The sequence below is a fragment of the Poecilia mexicana genome, unplaced genomic scaffold, assembly GCF_051168715.1.
Source record: "Poecilia mexicana isolate PSO_F unplaced genomic scaffold, ASM5116871v1 scaffold_14, whole genome shotgun sequence".
In the NCBI taxonomy this organism is placed as follows: Eukaryota; Metazoa; Chordata; class Actinopteri; order Cyprinodontiformes; family Poeciliidae; genus Poecilia; species Poecilia mexicana.
Window position 1 is genome coordinate 7,801,831 of NW_028263383.1, and position 21,510 is coordinate 7,823,340.

The 21,510-nt window shown below is 36.5% G+C and overlaps 1 protein-coding gene across 1 annotated transcript in view; it reads left to right on the top strand.

Annotated features, from left to right (window-relative positions):
• LOC106906886 (replication protein A 70 kDa DNA-binding subunit-like) overlaps positions 1-19,855 on the top strand; it is a 43,392-nt gene extending 23,537 nt beyond the window's left edge. The window contains exons 13-17 of the mRNA XM_088012719.1: positions 1,217-1,346; positions 7,968-8,144; positions 8,291-8,398; positions 8,566-8,652; positions 19,244-19,855. Of these exons, the coding sequence (XP_087868845.1) occupies positions 1,217-1,346; positions 7,968-8,144; positions 8,291-8,398; positions 8,566-8,652; positions 19,244-19,345 (604 nt within the window). The 3' untranslated portion in view covers positions 19,346-19,855. The remainder of the gene's footprint in view (positions 1-1,216; positions 1,347-7,967; positions 8,145-8,290; positions 8,399-8,565; positions 8,653-19,243) is intronic.
• Positions 19,856-21,510: the final 1,655 nt, after the last annotated feature.

A 21,510-nucleotide genomic window follows, 5' to 3' on the forward strand; every position in this document is an offset into this window, starting at 1 on the left:
TTATTCAAATGCAAAACTTTGAGGAGAATGAGTTTATTATGACTAGTTAAAGCACATGAGACTCATCTACAGTATCATTTAACACTCATTAGCATAAATGTCATTAGTTTGGACCATTTATAGATTTATTTCAACTACTGTTTTTTTTTTTGTTTTTTTTTCTGGGTGGAACAATGATGCAGCATGGAGCTCCAAAGCTTTTTTAAATCGAAAATCTTTTTGATTTTATTATGGATTTTCTCTAGTCTATATTGGGACAGAGTTATATTTATACTTAAGCTCAAATTAGTACACAAATCTCCACTAATATACAGTAAACACCCTTTAGCAGATTGGACTCGGACTACATGATTTGTATAGCGATGAACAGCTCAGTTGGACAACCAGTTATGTCCAAGTTTCAATCTAGTTTCTGAGTTGTGGGAAACTCAACAATTTGGAGTCGGTTCTCCTTCATTATTCTGTCTAACTCATGCATGGCGCTGCAGTCACCTTGCTTGACAGTTGATGAATGTTTTTAGATTTAATAGCCTCACTTAATCATCCAATCACCCTTCTTGCTTTTGGCCAAACACCTTAATTTAGTTTTGTCTATGAATAAAACCTTTCTCCAGAGATTTGGCTTGTGTTTGTGTGCAAGTTTCAGTCATAGTTGAACATGATGAATATGGAAGAAAAGAAACTGGCCTCAATGTTGACAGAGGACATCAGTGTTCCAGCAGCTTCACCTTCTTACTTTCTTTCATCTGAAGGAGATTGTTTGGGGGGGGGGTTATGTTTGCAAAGCAGTTAAACAACTGAAAACTTGCAGTTAACATAAAATTGTTTGACCATTTTTTTATTGTGCAGTAATTGAAATAAACTTCCATCAGTAGTCAATCATGATCCCTTAATACATGTTGATAGACCTTAGCCTTGTCAAGTTAACACATTGTAGAGCCCCCAGTTGTTGGTGGATTGTTTCTTTGCCAGTGTATGAATGTACCTTTACATTTGAGCCTTTGTGGGATTCTAACTATATGTGAAGAAAATGTACAATAAATTCAAAGTTTTGCAACCTGTTGTTGTTTTTGTAAATCATTGCAATTTTATGTTGTGGAGTCGTTATAATAAGTTATTAGAATCCATACATTTAAATGATCAGGTTTTCTTTCTGTGCCACATTTATACATGATTACTTCTGTCTGTTTTATGTTTTTCTGTGCTCCCTCTGTAGGTATGACCGGGAAGGTTATGCAGTTGACAGCCAGTCGCTAACAGAAACCGTGTCAGTCGGTGTTGGATCGAAGATGAACTGGAAAACGCTGAGCGATGTTAAGAATGAAAACATGGGACACGGAGAAAAGGTACAGTCTACACAGGCAAACATGGCAGCTTCTTATTTACTGAAGGGTCATTTATGTTAGGGTTCCCTACACCAGTCTGCTTGTTGCTTTCATATTTCTTATGAAAGCAGAATCTAGAGAGACGCCTTCAAACCCAACTGATCCAAACTCACCAACTCCAGTGAAGTGCATCAAAACTATCAGTGGGTTTTGCTTGTCTTGGAATCGTGGAGCAACATTGTAATTCACAAAATGTCTACATATTGAAGCTACATTTTCTTACATGCCTGTCAAAGTCTTTCTAAGTTTCAGAATTGGAAACACAAAACAATTTTAAAACCTTTACATTTAAAAACAATGTTTACACTCCTGTTTGTCTTCCAATCTTTGCAGCTACAATTTGTTTATCAATTTGTTTTAACTGAATAAGGATTAACACTTCACAAATAGCTATACTGTGGAAGAACGTACTATTGGAATTGTGTGGAGTGGATCTTAAAGTGAACCATCTGCCATTTTAGGAAATGAAACGGAGCAAAATTATCTTGGTTTCAACCAGAATTGGAGTCCATCTAAGGGGTATTTGGCGCTCGCTAAACTTTCCATCTAATTAATTCAGTTTATCTCAGATTAGTTTTCCTCTTTCCTTGCTTTTAATTGGAAGCTGCTTATGGATAGCTTGAAGATCAATGTCATTTCTAATGAAAATTTCTAATTATGTGCTAGAGGAAGCCTAAGGAGCATAATATTACCAGAATGGAAAGAGGCATAGAATAAAAATGTGGACTAGCGACTCGATTGCAAAAAAAGAAAAAAACGTAAGCACTGCCACTTTAACTTCACAACACAGAGGAATCTGTTTTGAAGAATATAAGAGATCAAGATGGTAGAGATGACTAGTCTGAAAAAAATAAGTGAAGTGAAGCTTGAGAATTTGATGCAGACTGGAAAGGTTTTACTTTCCAATGCAGGACGGTGAGTTTAAACGTGAGAAATTCTCATTTTTACCTCTTTTGTCTTGGCCTCTTTCCTCTTGTGCTCGCTCTCAGCTCTGTGCACCCCCAGCTGTTTCTGTAATTGAACTGAAAAGCGAGGACAAGGCTTCTCATCACACACTCTGAGGCTACAGCTTTGGTTAAAGCTATGGAATATTTCTAATTTGCAGCAATCCAAATTAGCATACTACCTGTTTCCTCCATCTTTGGGGATGGATAATTTGGATAGTGTGTTAGAATCTATCTGTGTGTGTGTGTGCGTGTGCGTGTGTGTGTGTGTGTGTGTGCACGTGTGTGTGTGCGTGTGGAAAGGAGCATGTTAGGGAAGGACGGTTGTGTGGGATATAAGTGTTCAATCCATTTCTAATTAATGTAGATATGCGTGTGTGTTTGGGATTTTGGGACGAGCATTAAATTTGTCATGTGCAACCACATCAATTATGTGAAGTGGATTTTCACTTGGTTGCCCTTCCACGTGTAAATTTTAATTACATTTAGGTGCCAGAAGGTGACACTGGGATTTGGTGTGATAAGAATGAAAACTACTTTCACATTGCAGAATGTGTGTCAGTCGCGTACATCCAGTTTGTGTTTGCGTATCTCTGAGTGGTTTCGTCTACACGCTACTAGTGGTGATATTAAAAGACTTTCCCCCAAAGTTTTTCTCTCCATATGAAGCATTGCAAGACTATTACTCCTCTTCACTTTTACACATTTAGTAGTCAGAGAATGATGCATCGTTATTTTTATTTTTTTACAAATAAAATCAAAAACATGTAACATGCATGTGTGTCTTGTCCAATCATTTGGACTCAGCTTGTGTGTTTGTTGGGGTCTCTATACAGATTGGAAAGTTATAGGATTTGATTTCACTATTCCTCTTTTCTGGGTAAATATGAAAAGATAAAATACACATATAGACACTTATTATCATTCTTATTTTTTCCCATGTATTCTCCTTCCTTTTCTGGAATGCTTCCTTCTTTTCTTAACCTTTTTGAAACATTTTAAATCCTGTCATTTTTTTTCTTTCCACTTCAGTTATGCTTTACTTAAGTTGGTATTTGACATAAAATCCCAGTGGAATAAATTAAGGGGGCATTTTTATGTATTTTCCTCACACATAGTGGCATTTTATTGCACAATCAGGTACTTATGTTACCTCCAGTTATAAAAATGTTTTTCAGAGCGCAGTAGCTCCTACGATGAGCTCAGTAGGTGCACAGTTTGACTAGGCCTTAACTGATGCTGCCGATAGTCTGCAGGAGCTGTGTAGGGGAGGCTGGAGGAGAGATGCTTTGTGGAGTTGGCGGCGCTTTGAATGAGCAAGCGTTTAGGCATCTCTGGGTGGTTGCCACGGGAGATTTGCATAACATAATGTAAAGCTCAAAAAAGTCGATTTTACATAATGCCCCTATTTAAAGTTTGTAATTATAATGCAACATTCAAAATGTGCCAGGGGTATAAATGTTGTTAAAAGTCTTTGTAAATGAATACAGCAAGAAAAGAAAGGACCTCAGCAGAGAGTCTTTAATTATGAAATATTGTGTTTATTATGTTTTGCTATTGATGAAATAACCCCTGGTCAAGGTCCTGCTGTCCTTTACGTCCACATTAACTCTGCCATCATAAGGAAGATGCGGCAAGCCCTCATTTCTGTCTCATCCACCCACCTACTGCCTTCCACATCGCCTCCCCACTTCTTTATCCTTCCAGTTTGCTTTTAAAATGTGACGAGGCAGGCATGCTTATGGGAGCGTAGGAGTGTGGTGTTGATGAGGAGTGGGGATGTTGCTAAAGGGGGAAATTCTGCTAATTAATAAAAAAAAAAAGCCTCTTACTAAGTGTTTCTGAAGGGTCCTTGCTCGGTGGCATGGACGCTGAGTCAATGGATGGGTGGACAGATTATGAAACTGTGAGTCAGTATTGGCCAGAGGGGGAAAAGTGTCAGAGGGCTCAAAGTCTGAGTGACAGTAAGTGTAGAGGTCGAGGGGATGCAGCACAGCATTAGCCCCCTCATGAGGGATGCAGGAAACACAATGGCCTTTTCACATCCGATGCTTTTGCAAAACACTTTGCAGGAATCATGCTTTGCAGAGCAGAGGAACAGCGTTCCTCAGTATGTGTGTGATTTTGGCCCACATCCTAGAAAGAGTCTTTGATAGACTCATTTAGGCCAACATTAGTAATGAGTCTGGCCCAGCTCTAGCTGCTGCTTGTTGTTTAGTGTGCGTTTTATATTCTAGCTGTAATTCCTGGATCTTGTTTAAAGTCTGTTCTAGAGAAGAAATGCCCTCTGGTGTATTGTTGGAAAAAATCAATTCTTTCTGGTTTCCTATACGTGCATGTGGATCACATTTTCCATGAGTATTTTAAATTCCTGTACGCTTGCATGTAGGTGCATTCGAGGGCTGCCTCTTGCAGAGAGCATTGTTCATCTGCTGTGTGTGTGTGTGTGTTTTTTTTTTTTGTATTTATATTTATGGAAATGGAATGGCATGCTTCTCTACAGGATGAGAGCAATAGCCTTTTCCCCTCAGAATTAACATTTCTTTCCTTTTTAGCTGTTGATTTTAGCAGTGTGAGTTCTGCCGCCTAAGGTGCTAATATCTGTTTAAATTACAGCTGCATCGTTGCATTTTAATGTGATTTTGTTTGACTGTGCACACTTTAATTTGATTTTGTAACAGAAGGAAGTTTAGCGTCACTATGTCTGCATTGCACATGTAAATATTTGGTTGTTTGCATATAACCTTGCATTATAGTCATGTATACTTGTCAGTTTGCTTGTGTGTCTGTATGTATTAGCACAGCTTTCGCATTAGAGAGGGAGAAATTCATCTCGTCTTGCATCGATTATGCAAAGATTTCTCAAACTCCTCCTGCTCTTTGTGGGCTGTTCCAAGATTTTCTGGAAGTCAAATAGAGATGTGTAAACAGCATGCATGCACTAGTTGGGCTGAATTGTTGGCACCAATTAGATATTCAGTGCCAAGTCGGATGTAATTTCAATTTGGATTTTCTTAATTATGCCCTTTTGCACCCTTTGCGATTTACTCTGTCGCTGTTTGAACTTAAGGAGCCCTTTGGCTTTTTGTCTTTATTTCAAGGTTTTTACTCTCTTAAAATGTATGGAATTAGGTTTTTCCATTTTTCAAGTCTGGATGAGAAGGGTTTTTGAACACCAGGAAACATTTCATTTGATTTCAGAGTGTTACCTTTTCCATAATTTAAAACAGAAAAAAATAATTCAACCATTGTCTGTTCACGCTTTTTCCTTGACAGGTCTCAGGGTTGCTGGTGCCGTGTCCAGGGGTCATTGGGCAAGAAACTGGGTGCCCTCTGGACCGGTCGCCAGAACATTTGATAAAATATTTGCTCACCAATCAAAGTAATTGACTTCAGATATTTAAATGACATGGCCAAAGGTGTGTAAAATGCAGCACCTTTAAATGCTGCTTCTAAAATCACATTTACTATAAAATAGTCACACACATTGTGTAAAATTTGTAATTTAGTATCTTCATTCAATATTGATTCACACATTTGCAATTATAACACTTTATACCATAAAGTAATTACACAGGGCTCTTTTAAACCCTCTACATTTAAAAAAATGTCCACAGTTCATAGTCAAGTCTTATTGCACAGTTGATCTACTGATTAAAAATCTGACAATATATATACACAAATAATATTCACCAGATTTCAAAGATAGAATAAATTTTCACTTTGTTATTTGATATGTTGTTTTTAAGTCTAATTGGTGAGAAATTGTTCTATTATCATTATTTTGTTAGGAATTATGGTTCCTTACATTATGTTTATTCATTTGAATTAGTTTTCTTTTAACCTTTCTAGATTTAACTAGTTATTTGGGTTGATTTGACACGTCAGTCCTGGCCTTTCTGATGCCAGTTTGATCAAATGTAGTTCCTGACGTCCAGTCGTGTCAAATGGATTGAAGGTCATGACTATTTCTGATCACAAACTGGATAAGATAGTTACTTTTCCACTCATCTTTTTGCGTGTTCTGACTGCAAAGAAGTCCAAACCGCAGAAGCTGACGTCATACCCCACTACTGTTCTGTGATTTTTGACTCTGCTGTGGACTAGTGATTACTCACTGTGTTCTTGAGGCCTTCGCCACCTGGCATCCCTTTCATCTCACAAGATGTTGCCTCCTACATAACAAACACTTTGATGAGATATCTTCTTCCGCTCTATTCATTGAACACCTTTCACTTTGAAAAGTTTGATTCCGTCTTGGCAAATGCACTTTCTCTTCTAGCACACGTAAACATGTGCTTTTAAGTTTGAAAAATCCATATGACATGACCTAGGAGCAGGTTAAACAGAAGGATTGCATTTATTTCCACCCTCATCGCAGTCTTGAAATATTTTTGATATTTAAATGTGTTGGGTGTCAGTGGCTCATGTAAGTTGTTGCTGTGTAGATGTAAAAAAGCTGTTTTTATAAATGCACTAATAACACATTTTTAAGACACAGGTCATATTTTTTTGCTTCCCTTTTTGCAATCACATAAACTTGGCTTTTCTTGGGATCAAATGAGCAACAGCAAAAAAGGAGCATTATGCTAATAAACTAAGGAAAATGTAACTAAAGAGTAGCATTTATGTAAATGGGTCTGTCATTTTTCAAAATGTCAAACCTCTAGTTGTGATGTTAAAAACCGTCAGATCTAGAGGGATTCTTTTCTGTTACTACAACAATCAATATGCATACAGTTAAACTTAAACCAAGTCAAAAAATATATGTGATTGTGTACAGCATATTAAGATTATTAGTTCTCTACATTTTGAGTGTTTACTGCGCCATGCGATTATGTGCTTCTTATAGACCTTACAGTCGGTGACAGGAAGCTTCCCCATGTCTTAAATATGGTGTGTGATTTAATTTATGCAGCTTATATTCCCCCTCTCACTGAAGCTGCAACCAAAAACATACAAACTTAATATCAAAGTTTTCTTGAAGTCTAAGCCTCTTAAGTAGAAATCAGATGGGTGTGCTCTGAAATTTTAATGAAACAACTTAATTATAAGCCAGTCACATGGACTACTACAGATAGTTCCATGTTTTAACATCTGCCAGCACTGTCGGCAGCCAGCAAGACATAAATAGGGAAAATAAATGCTCCAACACTCTGACTTTCTTACTAATTACCAGGGTTTCTTTTCTCTAGTCTTGCTTTTTGTGATTTAAGCACTTTTTTGGTACCAAACAAAGGATAGCATTTATTCTCTGGTAAGTTAAATTGTAGATGTAATTCCTGCTGTTGAGGGTCTTTTTTTTTTTATTTATAAATTTGGCATTTAAAGTTCTTACAATTTGTCCAGGCTATATTTGACTGATGATAAACAATCATCTTTTTACGGTATTTGGGTAAAACCTTTAAAATATAATCAAATATGCTTGAGGTGTTACAGTAAATAAACATTTGCCAGGTTTTCGCTGCTTCTTTATGTTGGGTTGTTATTGATGCAGAGTAACTTAAACCCGAAGACCTGTTTGGTCTGGAAAATTATTCTTCTATACATCTGCAACCAAACTACTGTCTGTTTTTACTGCTCAGACTCTTTTCAATATTTAGATTTAGCCTCTTTTTCTGTCGTTTTTGTCTTTCAGGCAGACTATTTTAGCTGCGTGGCAACTATAGTTTACATGCGTAAAGAAAATTGTTTGTATCAAGCATGTCCGTCTTCAGACTGCAACAAGAAGGTCATAGATCAACAGAATGGTTTTTATCGCTGCGAGAAGTGTAACAGAGAGTTCCCCAACTTCAAATATAGACTCCTACTTTCAGTGAGTATGATGCACATATGGGACAAACAACATTAATGCTTGTCAAACATGCAGTGATTATTCTCAGTGATGACACAAATACACAGTCAGACAAACAGAAGTAATGTTTTGCCCTACCCATCATCTCTCGCTGTCTTGACTCTCAGGCTAACTTGGCAGACTTCGGGGATAACCAGTGGGTGACATGCTTCCAGGAGACAGCTGAGGTCCTGCTGGGTCGCAAGGCAGAAGAGCTGGGACAGCTCAGAGAAACAGTGAGACTCTGACACACACACACACACAAAAGGAGAAACTGCCACAGACAGTTCTTCTTAACAATTTCGCCCAGGAGATCTAACTATAACGGACTGCTTCCTTTTAGAGTTTCCACCAAACTTTTTGTTTACCCCTGAACATTTGTCTGTGTGTGTGTATTTCCAAGGACGAGGAAGGGTTTGATGAAGTCTTCCAGAAAGCCAACTTCTCTACCCACATCTTTAAGAACCGAGTCAAGCTGGAGACGTATAATGTAAGTACCAATAAACAGAAAAAGTATATAAGTATATGGTGCAAAGGAATTCACTTGTTTCCAAGACATAAGACTACAAAATACTGCTTTGTATGATTAGCAGCTCATGTCTCGTTCATCATAATTTTGAGAAAAGTGCACCTCAAAAAAATAGAAAATTGTTGAAAAGTACATTTGTTTTAGTCATTCAATTCAGAAGTTGGAAGTCATAGCTTTATTGGATAAAGATTGATGTATTGGATTTGATAAAGCACTGTCCACTAACGGCAACAGATAGGAACAATTATTGATCAATTATTGATTGTACAAACCTAAAGTTGGACCCAAAGAACCCTGGAATTCAATTTTGAATAAAATTTCATTACAAATTTAATCAAAATTTCAATGAAATGCAAATTTTACAACGGACTAGTTCTTTTTCCATAACAAATTTTCTTCCTTGTAAGCTGCTTGTATATAAACTCAATGAACAAAGAGCTTCTTCTCCCTCCTCTCCTTGTGGGAGGCTGTCCGTGACTGTTATCTGGTCAGCTGTCGACTCAGCAGTCCTCGCTGTGATTGTGTAAGCTATATGACATTCTGTATTGTCACTATGACACTCCTGCATTGATGATCCCTTTTTTAGACTTTTATAACTTTAACATTTTCAGAAAAACACAATTTTGGGCTATTATCATTGATATTAGAAGTAAAGTATCGAAACATGTGGATTGAACTAATAAGCAAACTTTTCATTGGGATTCTATGGTGCAATGCTGAGTAAGCTGTTTTTGTTTTTAAGTAACCAAAATGCTGTTGATATTAAAATAAAACAACACCTACAGTACAGATCTAGAAATGTTTCCAAGCTGCTCTGTTCGCCTGACTCCACCACCTTTTTGTTGTTTTTTTCAAGTGAAGTTTTTATTTTTTGTGGATTAGTTGGTCGGCTTGCTAAAACTGACCTAGTGTCGATACCATAGCGATCCCAAATGAGGCTGTTTTATAAAACAAAGTCAAACATATAATCTTTGATATTGTGTTAAGCATTCCCCAGGACTAATGGATAGACTAGCTGTTTCACAGGTGAACAGAATTGGCCAATTTTCTGCTTGACTGCTTTATCCATGAATGGCTGACATTGATTTTTTTCTATAAATGTAGCAGCTACTTAACTCTAGCAATAAGAGCTCTTCTGTGCGGAAGTTTTTAGGTGGATTTCTTATAGCCAATAAAGAAAGCTGTGTAACTCATTGTGTTGAGCGAAAAAATAAGAAATTACAGAATTAAATACATCTCTTAATGATGGACCTCAATTAGCAGAAAAAATACCGACTACAAAAACTGCAACTCAGCAATATCTAATTGAGAATAATCCCAGCTCCTTATATCTCAACCCTGTACTAGAAGAAGAAATCATAAACATTGTGAATAACTGTAAAAATAAGACTTCCACTGACTGTGATGATCTGGACATGAAAACTATTAAAATAGTAATTAAAGGAATCTCTAAACCACTAACTTATATTTGCAATTTATCATTTCAAACAGGATCATTTCCCAACAAAATGAAAATAGCTAAGGTCAAACCAATGTATAAAACTGGCAACAAACACCTCTTCACTAACTACAGGCCTGTCTCTCTTCTCCCACAATTTTCTAAAATCCTGGAAAAACTCTTTAAGAAAAGACTGGAACAATTCATAGAAAAACATTCGCTACTTATTAGCAGTCAATATGGATTCAGAGCAAACCGGTCAACATCGCTGGCTGTAACTGACTTAATAGAAGAAATAACCAACGCAACAGATAGTAAGAAACTGGCAGTAGGGATATTTATAGATCTAAAGAAAGCTTTTGATACAATAAATCATGAAATCTTACTTAAAAAATTAGAACGCTATGGAATTAGGGGAGTAGTTTCTGACTGGATGAGGAGTTATTTAAAGAGCCGGAAACAATTTGTGAAATTGGGAGATGTGGAATCTGATTGGCAGGAGACTGTCTGTGGAGTACCACAAGGATCAGTATTGGGACCAATTTTATTTAATCTTTATATAAATGATATCAGTAAAGTGTCCAATGTATTAAAATTTATCTTATTCGCTGATGACACAAATATTCTAGCCTCTGGCGACAATTTAGAGCATCTTCTCTCAACAGTCACTTCAGAGATTAGTAAGTTAAAGATATGGTTTGACCATAACAAATTATCCCTAAATTTGGACAAGACGAAAATCATGGTCTTTGGGAACTGTTATAAAAATACTGAAATCCAAGTTCAAATAGAGGACGTAACTCTACAAAGGGTTTTTGCTAATAAGTTCCTCGGTTTAATAATAGATGACAAAATCAGTTGGAAACCTCATATTAAACATTTACAGAGTAAACTCAGTAGAAGTATATCCATATTGGCTAGAGCTAGACATGTATTGAATGCTAAATCACTTCATATTCTATATAACTCTCTGATTTTACCATATCTATCATATTGCTGTGAAGTGTGGGGAGTTAATTACAAGAGCTCTTTACATCCGGTAACCGTCCTACAGAAACGAGCCATTAGAATCATCCATAATGTCGGTTATTATGAGCATACAAACCCACTCTTCATAAAATCCAGAATTCTCAAATTTGACGAGCTTGTAGAATTTAAAATGGCTCAGTTTATGTTCAAAGTATCTAAAAAGTTGTTACCTGAGCACATACAGAGCACGTTTTCTGAAAGAGAAGGGGGGTATAACTTAAGGGGTCACTCAAACTTCAAGATCCGCAATTTTAGAACAACAAGAAAAAGCTTCTGTATTTCAATTAAAGGTGTAAAGTTATGGAACAAGTTACATGAAGATTTAAAACAAAGCAATAGTTTAACACAATTCAAAAGAAAGTACAAAGAGGTAATTTTCAATAGATACACATATGGGTGACAGAAAGCAATAAGGTGTGTATTGCAGATAACTTGGTGTAAGGGTTTAGAAAGACAAACCAGCATAAAATGGGAAAATGTATAGGTAAATATTAGTAACTGTTACTTCTGACTGCCACTTTGATTTTGATTTTTTTAATGACAGTAGGACTCTAAAGTTTCAAGTGTTTAGGGGGTAGGAGTTTATAAGTTCTCACTTCTTCCTACCCCATTTTGAGCATGATATGTTAACTGAAACAAAAAAATCTGTATTTTCTCTTCTTTCTTATGCACTTCTTGTTACTGTGCACTATTTTATTTTTATATTTGTATCATGTTCGAATAAAATTTCATTTCATTTCATTTCATTTCATTTCATGGTAAACTGTAAGGCCTAATTTTTAAGTAGCCTAAAAACTGCAACTGTTGCATCTGTGGTGTTATTGTTTGCCATAAAACTACAAAAGGAGTTGCATGTCTACTACGCGTTTGTAAAACAGAAGTCATTATCTTTTGTTTTTTACTGAACTGCAGTCTTAAGCTTGTGAAACCACCAAACAAGATGCACAAACACGATGTAATCACAAAGCACTGTCAGTCACACAGCATAAACTCAGAATCATCTCAATTAGTTACAGAGCGACAGGGGGGTTGTTTTCTAGCCAGTGCACTTTGGATTGCAGAAAACAAATACAGCTGTGGATTCATTTCTCTTAATTAGGCACAAATTAGCATTTAGCTATTGTCTGTCTAAGGCTGATTAGCCTAATTATTCAAAGGCCAAATTGCCACTAAGGGCATGTACTGGGAGAAGCAGTTGAGGTTCAGATTTATCTCTGAAGGATTTGTGTCTTGACCTTATGAAACCCTTCAAGCAATCCTGTGCAATTTTAATCCAATCCTTTACTTCATAAAATAAGAAGGAATGCCTGCCAGTGACTGAAAAAATGCCAGTGCAGCCTCTAAAGACCAAATTGCTACAAAAATAAAATATTCTCAGTGGGAGAGATTTGTGTCTAAAGCACCAACCTCCCACGCCCAAGACAAAGAGAAAAAAAAACAATACGCCTTCAGATTATTAGTTTAAATTTTAAACCTTTCTCTAACTGTCTGAAGTATAAAATTGTTACACAAAGTGGATATAAGTGTTCAGAACAGATACATAAAACAAATACTAATAAACCAGCATTTTAGCTGGCAGATTTTATCCATGACTACAACAAAAAACAATTCAAATTATGAATATTTTCTGTCATAAAGTATTTAGTAGAGCCAGTAGCTGTGTTGCCACTGTTCATTGTGTCAGTGGTCAGTCAGCCACCTTTCTCAGCTCACCTCAGGTGAACAGTGCGTATATCAGAGTGAGTCAGCATTAACCTTTTTCTTTTTTTGTTTTCATCACGAAAACTTTTAATGCACAACGTAGGCTGGCTGGGTTAAAATTGTTACTTTGAGGGTATGCTGCACTGTTATTTACAGTGTGTTGCAACACACTGTGCATGTAATGAAAAGTGTTTTCTTTTTTTTTTCGTTTGTCCATCCAGAAGCAGAAACTTTTCAGGTGGGTTTAGCTGTAGGAGGCAGGGTAATTTTCTAGGGTATTTTCTCTTCCACTGAAGGAACCAAACAAAACAAGTGGATAGAAATGTAACTCAGAAAGAGACCATTAGTCAACTCCCAGTTTAGGATCTTCTGCAGGTCACATTATCTGTTAATTTTTAAATATTGACATGAGTATTTTATCTCACATAGCCTGTAAACCCAGTCATGTTATTATATCAGTGTTTTCGAAGGGTTACTTTTTAAATCTGTTCATAAAACAGGCAAACCTTAGTGAAAATGTTAATTGAATGATTTAATTGAAGCAAAGACCTCAGCTGGAGGCTAAGGGAGTAATGCTGTAATGGTTTTTTTTAATGATTTAATATGGTGAAGTTAAAATATTTTATAGCATTTATGTTCTGAGATACCAATTAAAACGATCACAGCCCCCCTCAGGATTGTCTATCAATAAGTAATTTTGAAGTTTCAAACTAGCAAACATGATAAAGCAGCTGCTGCTGGGTGTCTGCTCCAAAGATAAGTAAAACCTGTGTTGATTAAATACATTAAAGTAACACCTACCTTTATTTGCGATGTCTATAAATGAGTTTTGTGAATTTGATGCTACAGTATCATCACCAATGTTTTTATTACTGGAAATTATACATTTTATTATCCCCAACAGACTTGTTTCTCCTCTCCCTGTGAGTGCCCGTTATATGGATATTCAGTCTTTCTGTCTCATAAGTTTGTTACAAATTAATTCAGTGCAATAACCTTTCTCATTTGTCTCTTTTTATAAGAACAGCTAGTAAAAGCTTCACTTCAGTTGTTGGCTGTAATGTTTAGCTCATTAGTTCATGTAGCAATAGACAATCCATCTAAATAATTATGGAGCGTGTGGAAGAGGTTTAGTATCTAAGAATGTTTAATCAGTAAAATGTTTAGATTTAATTCAATTCAGAAAACTTTATGTATCCTCAGGGGCCAATTAAAGGAGTCACAGAGAGCCAACATAATAAAAACAGAAATGGAAAGAAGGTGTGAATGGACCTTGAGGTGTATACATTATATAGATGTTATATTTGTATTAATAAAGAAGGAGTTCAATCTGGTGTCTGTAATTTTCTCCTTCATATGATTGACTTGTTTCTAAATATAGCACACTTGATTTTCCCACATTAGGCCAGTTTAATGGACTCAAAAAATATTTACACCACTGGTAAAGATGTGTAAAAAGCCTTAAATGAATTTCTTATTCCTTTGGAGCAGTTGCATAATCTTACACTGAAAGATTTGCTGCAGTAGTGAGCGCTGTGGCTGTTTGCCTCCCTCTTCACTGTGTGACGCTAAGATAAGCCTAGCTCCTCCTCCAGTCTTAACATCACCTTATCGATGTTTAAACACATGACTACTACTAAATGCAGTTATGATTGAGTTCATGAGTAGCTGTTTTCTTTCTTTTCTAGTTTTTTCATGTTTTCCTGTTTGACACAATGCATTTCTGAGACAAGTTAGTGTGCGTTATTTCATATTTATAATACAGAGAAAATGTCATGGACTACTAGTATAAATGTTCTGTCTGATAATCGTCACAAGAGAAATGCCATGACTTTCACGCATTGATTTAATTTTTTCAATTGTATAGACTTTAATGTGTTAAAATTTTAATGCAATTATTGTTTACTGTCATGCAAAAGTCCTGAGAAGAAACGTTTGTATTCACGTGTTTCTGGTTTGAGCCTAAGTCTGACGCACAAACAGCATCCACAAACACTCCAATAAAGGACAGAACAGCTTATCTTGGCGCCCTGGGGGTTAATTTTGGCTTTAAAAAACATTTCTGTTGTATCATCACTACTACCTGATATGCAATGTCAATGCAAGACATGTAGCAATCCCAGATGTCCAATCGCTAATGTCAGTGTTAACAATCTTTTATAAAGATTTGTTTTTGTCAAAGAAGTTTTTGAAACACTTGAAATTCGAATAGGTAACATCATTTTGTAGCAATCTAACCTAAATAACAGATAAAAAACAATTTATTTTTTGTTGAGCAACAAAATTGGTTTTTGAATTAAAAAAAAAAATGTTGGTATATATGGTTTTCAATTAATTACAGACTCTGCAATTAACTCGATTAAACTTTTAATCATGTCCCTCCACTAATTTGAAAATGTGTCAGGTCTGTTTACTCCATTTGACTTGTTTGGTGTGCCTCTAATTGGGACACCAGTGATAATGTAGAAATGAATTTCCTCCCTTTGGTATTATTTTTCACACATAATGAACTAAAAGCTTAATTTCTCTTAACTTTTTAATGTGAAAAGTATGTTGGTATAATTAAATATTATTTTATGACTTTATAAATGTGTCTACCAGGGTTGTCAATACATATGGCAACATAATGATGCCTGTATTTGGACTTGAATCCATGTCTCTTTCAATATGAAGACATTAAGAAGATATAGATGTACTCTTATTATTTGCTGCAAGGTTTCAAACATGCGGGCTGTATAGCTGTTTGTGTATTGTGTATCTGAATATATGTCAAAGGGGACAAATGTCCCTTTCTTTATGATAACAAACAGACCATTGAGAGCTAAGCACGACTAATATTGTCGCCTTACATCATCTGCAAAACCAGACTCTTAGTTTAGCTTGTCAACAACAAATTAAATTCTTCTTGCTGTTTCACAGAATGATAAAAATGGTTAGTGAAATCGAAGGTATTTTACATAATCAATGTGATATTTCCAAAAAATATTTCTAAGTGTCTCATTCTTGACCATGTAGCTGACGGTGAGCACTCGTGACGCACTGGACAAACAAATCAACAAAGACACAGCAGGCTGTCTGTCGTTGACACATTTCTTAATTTGGATAGACGCAAAGGTTTTTATGTTTTCAAAAGAGAAATAAGAGTCGCACAGAACCACAAACGTAAGCCCTGTGGTGTCATTTGAGGACAACTCAGGGCTCCAGTAATATTCCGGATGAGACCAGTGTTTCTAAATACCGAGGCTGCAAATTAATGATGCTGCTAATAAAACTTAAGATTCAGTAAGGTCAGTGGGAGCCATTCTTTTGCTCAGAACATACTGAGACAAAGTATTATCTGCAGGGAGTATTAACTGCTTGGTTGTGGCAGTTTTTCTGCAGGAACCTTCTGCTGTGTAATTACATTGTTTAACACAGTACTGAAACTTATTAATTCTCCATGAGGTTGTAGCATATGTCTGAATAAATTGGTTAGTGGTGTGTTGCGTTTGTGTGAGCCATAGTGTGTGTTTTCTTTCACATTATATCCGCGTGCCAGACAGCGTCCAGACCTTATTTCTTCAGGGAGAATGCCGGCTTCACACCAACCTGTGAAATACAGTTAGAGAAAACGTTCAGCTGCCACAATATTATATGTTTTTTCTACACGAGTGGAATATTAGAGCATATTATGTTGATCACATCAGTTTTGCTAGATGTCACCTTTTGCCAAGTAAAAATGACCCATTTTTAATTTTACTTTTGTTTCTTTAGATGGACACAATTGAAAGTAATGACAGGAGTGTGAAATCACAGATATTAAACAGCTTTAATACCCAATTTGGTTGCTGAACTGCTGATGGAATATTTTTAAGGCTTTGAAATTGTTTTATGTGTAATCCCTGTGATAGTAACTGTGATCATAACAGAAAAGACTTCAGTCATTATGTCTTCACAGGAAAGTCTTATAATTGGAGAGTGAGCTGTTTCAGCTCAGAAAATAATGGAAATGATCAGTCAAATGGAAAAAATCATATTAAATCTCTGATTTTGTGATTTTAGAATAATCCTTGTGGATGAATGGCATGTTGGTCTTTTCATTTTATCCCTGCATCCCCTGTCTGTAGCCTCCATCTTAAAACATGCCTAAAGAAAGTCAAATTGGAACATGTTTCTCTCTCATTTAGTCTAATTTATAGTGGAGGAAACGTGCAGACCGGACATCCTGCTTTTGCGCTGTTAGAGATGGAAAATGTCACTTTCACGCTCTATTCCCCCAACAAATTGTAGTCATGACTGAGGTGTTCACAGTTCACAAGCTGAATGCCACCTTAGACCAAAGTCGGGTCACTTTCAAATTATCTTCATTTTATTCCAGTTGAGGAAAAAATCAAACGTCTCTTTGTGAGACTCTGTAGGAACTCATTTTAGATCTATAGGGTTATCAATGAGGCATTACAGCAGAAAATACTTACAATCTGTTTTTCACCTTCCAAGTTATTTGAAGAGTTGCATCTGCTTTGTCTTTTATTAAATCCATGTTTGCAATATGCAAATAACGAGAAAGTGTTGAGATATTTTTGTATGCATTTATTTTTTATCTTTTTAATATTGCACCACTAGTCAACAGCCGTTTTCTTAGATCTGGCAATGGATTCTGAAAGCTCCTCCAGAACCAGGCTCAATAAAGCATTCGTCTTCCACAACAAAATGGGGTTTGATTGGGCAGCTAAGTAAGTGTGTCGGTAGTAACTTGTATGAAAATGGACCTGGACTACACACAGCTAACGACAGCAGAAGCTCTGTACATGATGGAGCTCCAGCCAATTATGTAACACTGAGCCAGGCGTACTTTCTATTTGAAAGAAAAGAATAGACTACACATTGCTAATAGCAGCAATAACATTATCTATGGCTTTGTCCAAGGAAGAAACACAGCTATACACACACAGAACCGGAATAATCTTTAAGGGAAAAGAAAAACAAAGGAGCATACACATCATTAAACAATAGCCGTTTTGATGGCTTTGTCCAGAAAACAGACGGCTAAGCCAATTATTTTCAGCCGTCTCCTCTATGTGGGCTGCGCAAGAGGCTTACTAATATTCATTTACTTTTTAAAAGTAATTCTTTTGCAAGCAGAGCAAATTTAGTCTGTAGTCAAACATTTCCATAATGTCAGGACAATGTGGCACAAGGCGTAGGAGCACCCGGTTGTGTTTTCAGCTCCAGAGCTGGAAGCATAAAATGTAAAGACAGATTAAAGTGGGGCAGACAGTGTTTTTGGTGAAGAGCTGATGTCTACCTACAACAAGAAAATAAGTCAACACATTACATAAAAAACACGAGGCATTGAGTCACCAAACTGTGAAAAATATCAGTAGCTGACTAATCAAAGAAAATCCATTTCTGCCAAATAACTTCTCTGAACTTTAGTTGGAAGGGCTTTTTTTCATTTGCATATGCACTAAAATTTGTTTTTGTTGTAGCCAACATAAATATAAAACTAAATGCTTAAATTGCAAAAATGAACATGGAATGTTTGTTAAAAATTGCCATTTTATTTGACTTATTTTTGAAGTGGCTCCATAAGCCATCAGCTGTGGCTGATGGAGCGTCAACATTCACTGTTTTAAGCAAGTGCAGTTTCCACTTGAATCCTTTCTAACAGATGGTGAGGTAAATGATTCATGTCTGCTGCGCGACAAAACAAAAGGAGAAAATTGTCTGAAAAATAAGTTTCACTAAGTGTTAACATTACAGCTCTACCTGCAGAAAGTTTCTTGGACTGAAAGGCCAGACAGACTCCTGCATTTGTTGATTTTTTTTTTCTAAAACAAGCTGTGATTGCTAATTACAGGCTTGTTTCCTTCTAAAGTCAGAACAGATAGAATGTGCAAATTCTAGTGTCCTCCCAGAGTTTTGATTAAAACATTCAGCTTATTGAGGGATGTTTGCCATATTAGCTAATTATTCTTATTAGCTGGCTTGTATGTAGTTGCTGCCAAAGTGCGAGCTTTGATGATGAACAAAGGGTGGTCCAAGCTGTCTTTGCTTCATCGTTTATTTATTGTGAGCTTCTCATATTTCCCTCTCATTAGCAAGGTTTTTGGAACATTACTCAGACACAGAGAAACTACGCAATACAAATCAAAACTAACATGTTAAATACTTAATAATGATGCGTCTACATGAGCTAACAGCAAAATGGCTTATGTTGCAAAGAGCAGTGAACTACGGCTACATAGTCAATCTGCTGTGATGGATGGTTTGTATGTGCTTTGAGGTTAGCAGTCAAATTTGTTAAATGTTACTAAACATGCTGTTGATTGATTTTCTACCTTAACTCATTAAGTGAACATATGTTAAAGCTGGTCTAATTTGAGTCTTTGCTTTTGTCCTCAGGACGAGAGTCGGGTGAAAGTGACCGTAATGGAAGTACTTCCTGTCGACCACAGAGTGTACAGCAGACGACTTCTCAGTAACATTCGGAAATTGGCTCACTGAGCCACATTCACATCTGGCTGCCTGATAATTACGCATATGTCTGCTTGGTTTTTGACCAGACCAGGACTGGTGAGACTTTTTCGAACCTCCAGATTTTATATCTGATACAGGAGCAACCAGTGAGCTCTTTAGCAGGTTTATATCTTAAAACACTGACAGAAAAGTTCATTAAAGGGATTTTTTTTTACATTCACAAGGCTTTTTGTTTTAAAGAAATTTAACTTTAATTTGTGCAATTTCAAATTTTTCCTGTTAACAAGTGATTTGTGTATCTGTACATTTTAGTAGTAGTCTTTTGATTTAAAGCATGTTGATATTCAGTGCTGACTAAGAGATAAAAAGGAAAATCCTACTCTTAATTTTGTAAAATAAACATAGCACCAGTGCATGAGAGTTTCTTTTAGATCCATGTTCAGTGTTGTAAAAATATGTTTTCTTTGTGTTGTTTTCAAAGGTGTTTTTGTCTCTAAATGATGCTAAACTGTGATTAAAATAACTTGAAAATGCCCAGTTTTTGTCTTTATCACTTAGAGTATCTGTATTTTATTGTAAATGGTTTGTATTTGTATAGCGCTTTAACTAGTCTAGCAGATGCCAACGCTCCTCTGAATGACTTCAAATCATCATTCACACACTGATGGTGGTGACCTTTAACCCCCCCCAGCAGGAATGGTGTCTTGCCCAAGGATGAAACACCATCAACAAACAAAGTTGGGCAAAAACTGTCGACCCAAATAACAAAAACCGCATCGACGGATTAAATACCTGAATGTAATTGGGTTGCTGAGGGATGTAAAACACCATTTAATAGTGTTTGACAAAGTTACTGTAACTGACATCAATTAGTTTCTAGAAAACTAATTGCATTTTCTAACTGCTTTCATTTGTCATTCTGCTGTCTGCTTCAGTTGCACGCAGCATCAGAGAAATCCTTTCACAGGGTTTCTGTCAGAACAGTCACTTCTGCAAACACTGTCGAGGCTGGTGGGAGCTGTGCTCTCTAAAGCATTTTGCACATGGTTTTGTCCAGACATTTACTGCTCATACTATGCCGTGTTGCGTGAAGAAATTAACTGAATGATTGTATAATGCAAAATAAGAAATGCATGTTAGCTTATAGAAGAACGTAGAATTCTCTCAAGTGATCTTTAAATAAATGTTCAACACGTCTACATGTTTTGGCGAAAGTGGCTCACTGCTCAATTTAACAAGAAACCCAACTTGCAGGGTTTGACCTCCAAAGATTGAAAACGCGTTATAATTTACTGATTAGGCTTACCATTCTGACAAAACAATCCCGACTTGTTGATGTCCGTACTTCTACAAGTGAGGTGTTAGACAGCAGCTTGTTGTAGGTGAGGTGTTAAACAACACTATATCACCAGCCAAACTTGTATGACTTGTGAATGGATTGGATTTATTTTACTAGCACATCCCTCAGATTCTTGATTGGATGGTTTTGTAACAGATTTGCAGTCGAAATCAATGCATCAAATATCAGTCTTCTTGTGTCCCTCAACCCCTTACTGAGATATTTCTGCCTTGGTGGTGTGGTGCATTATGCTGCTGAAAGAGGTCTCGCTTGTTGAGGATTGGTGTTTTACATAAGAGCGTGGATGTTTTGCTCCAGTCCTTTGATTGGTGGTTTGTGTCAAAGACGGCAGGACTTAGGTTTCCCACCTCAACATTGCCCACGGCATCTGGCTGTCTGGTGATGTGAAAGAAAATGTGATGCATCAGACTGTTGGCTCTTTCAAGAGGCAGAGGTCGGCGTGAGACCCCTGACTGCTCCATGTATTCTGACAGATTTCTTTCAGAATCAGTATTAACTCCTCTTTTTAGCTACAAGTCATCTGTAAAATCGATCCATATGACCCAAACAAGCATCGGCGCTCAGGTTTGCTATTGTTCCTTTGTTGAATCACACTCAACATATGCTTACTGATGCAGAGGAAGAATGCTGCACATCCACTGTAACTTTGGAAAGGTACTAAGCCTGTCATTTAGCAAACATAAGTAGAGCTTGGTAAGCTCACTGAAATCCGCAAGCTGGCTGTTTTTTTCTGCTTCTAACATAAATTTTAAGACGAAACGTTTTCTTGCTGCTTAATATGTCCTACCATAAACCCTTTGCCATGACCTGTTGTTCACTTCCCCCTGCTGTT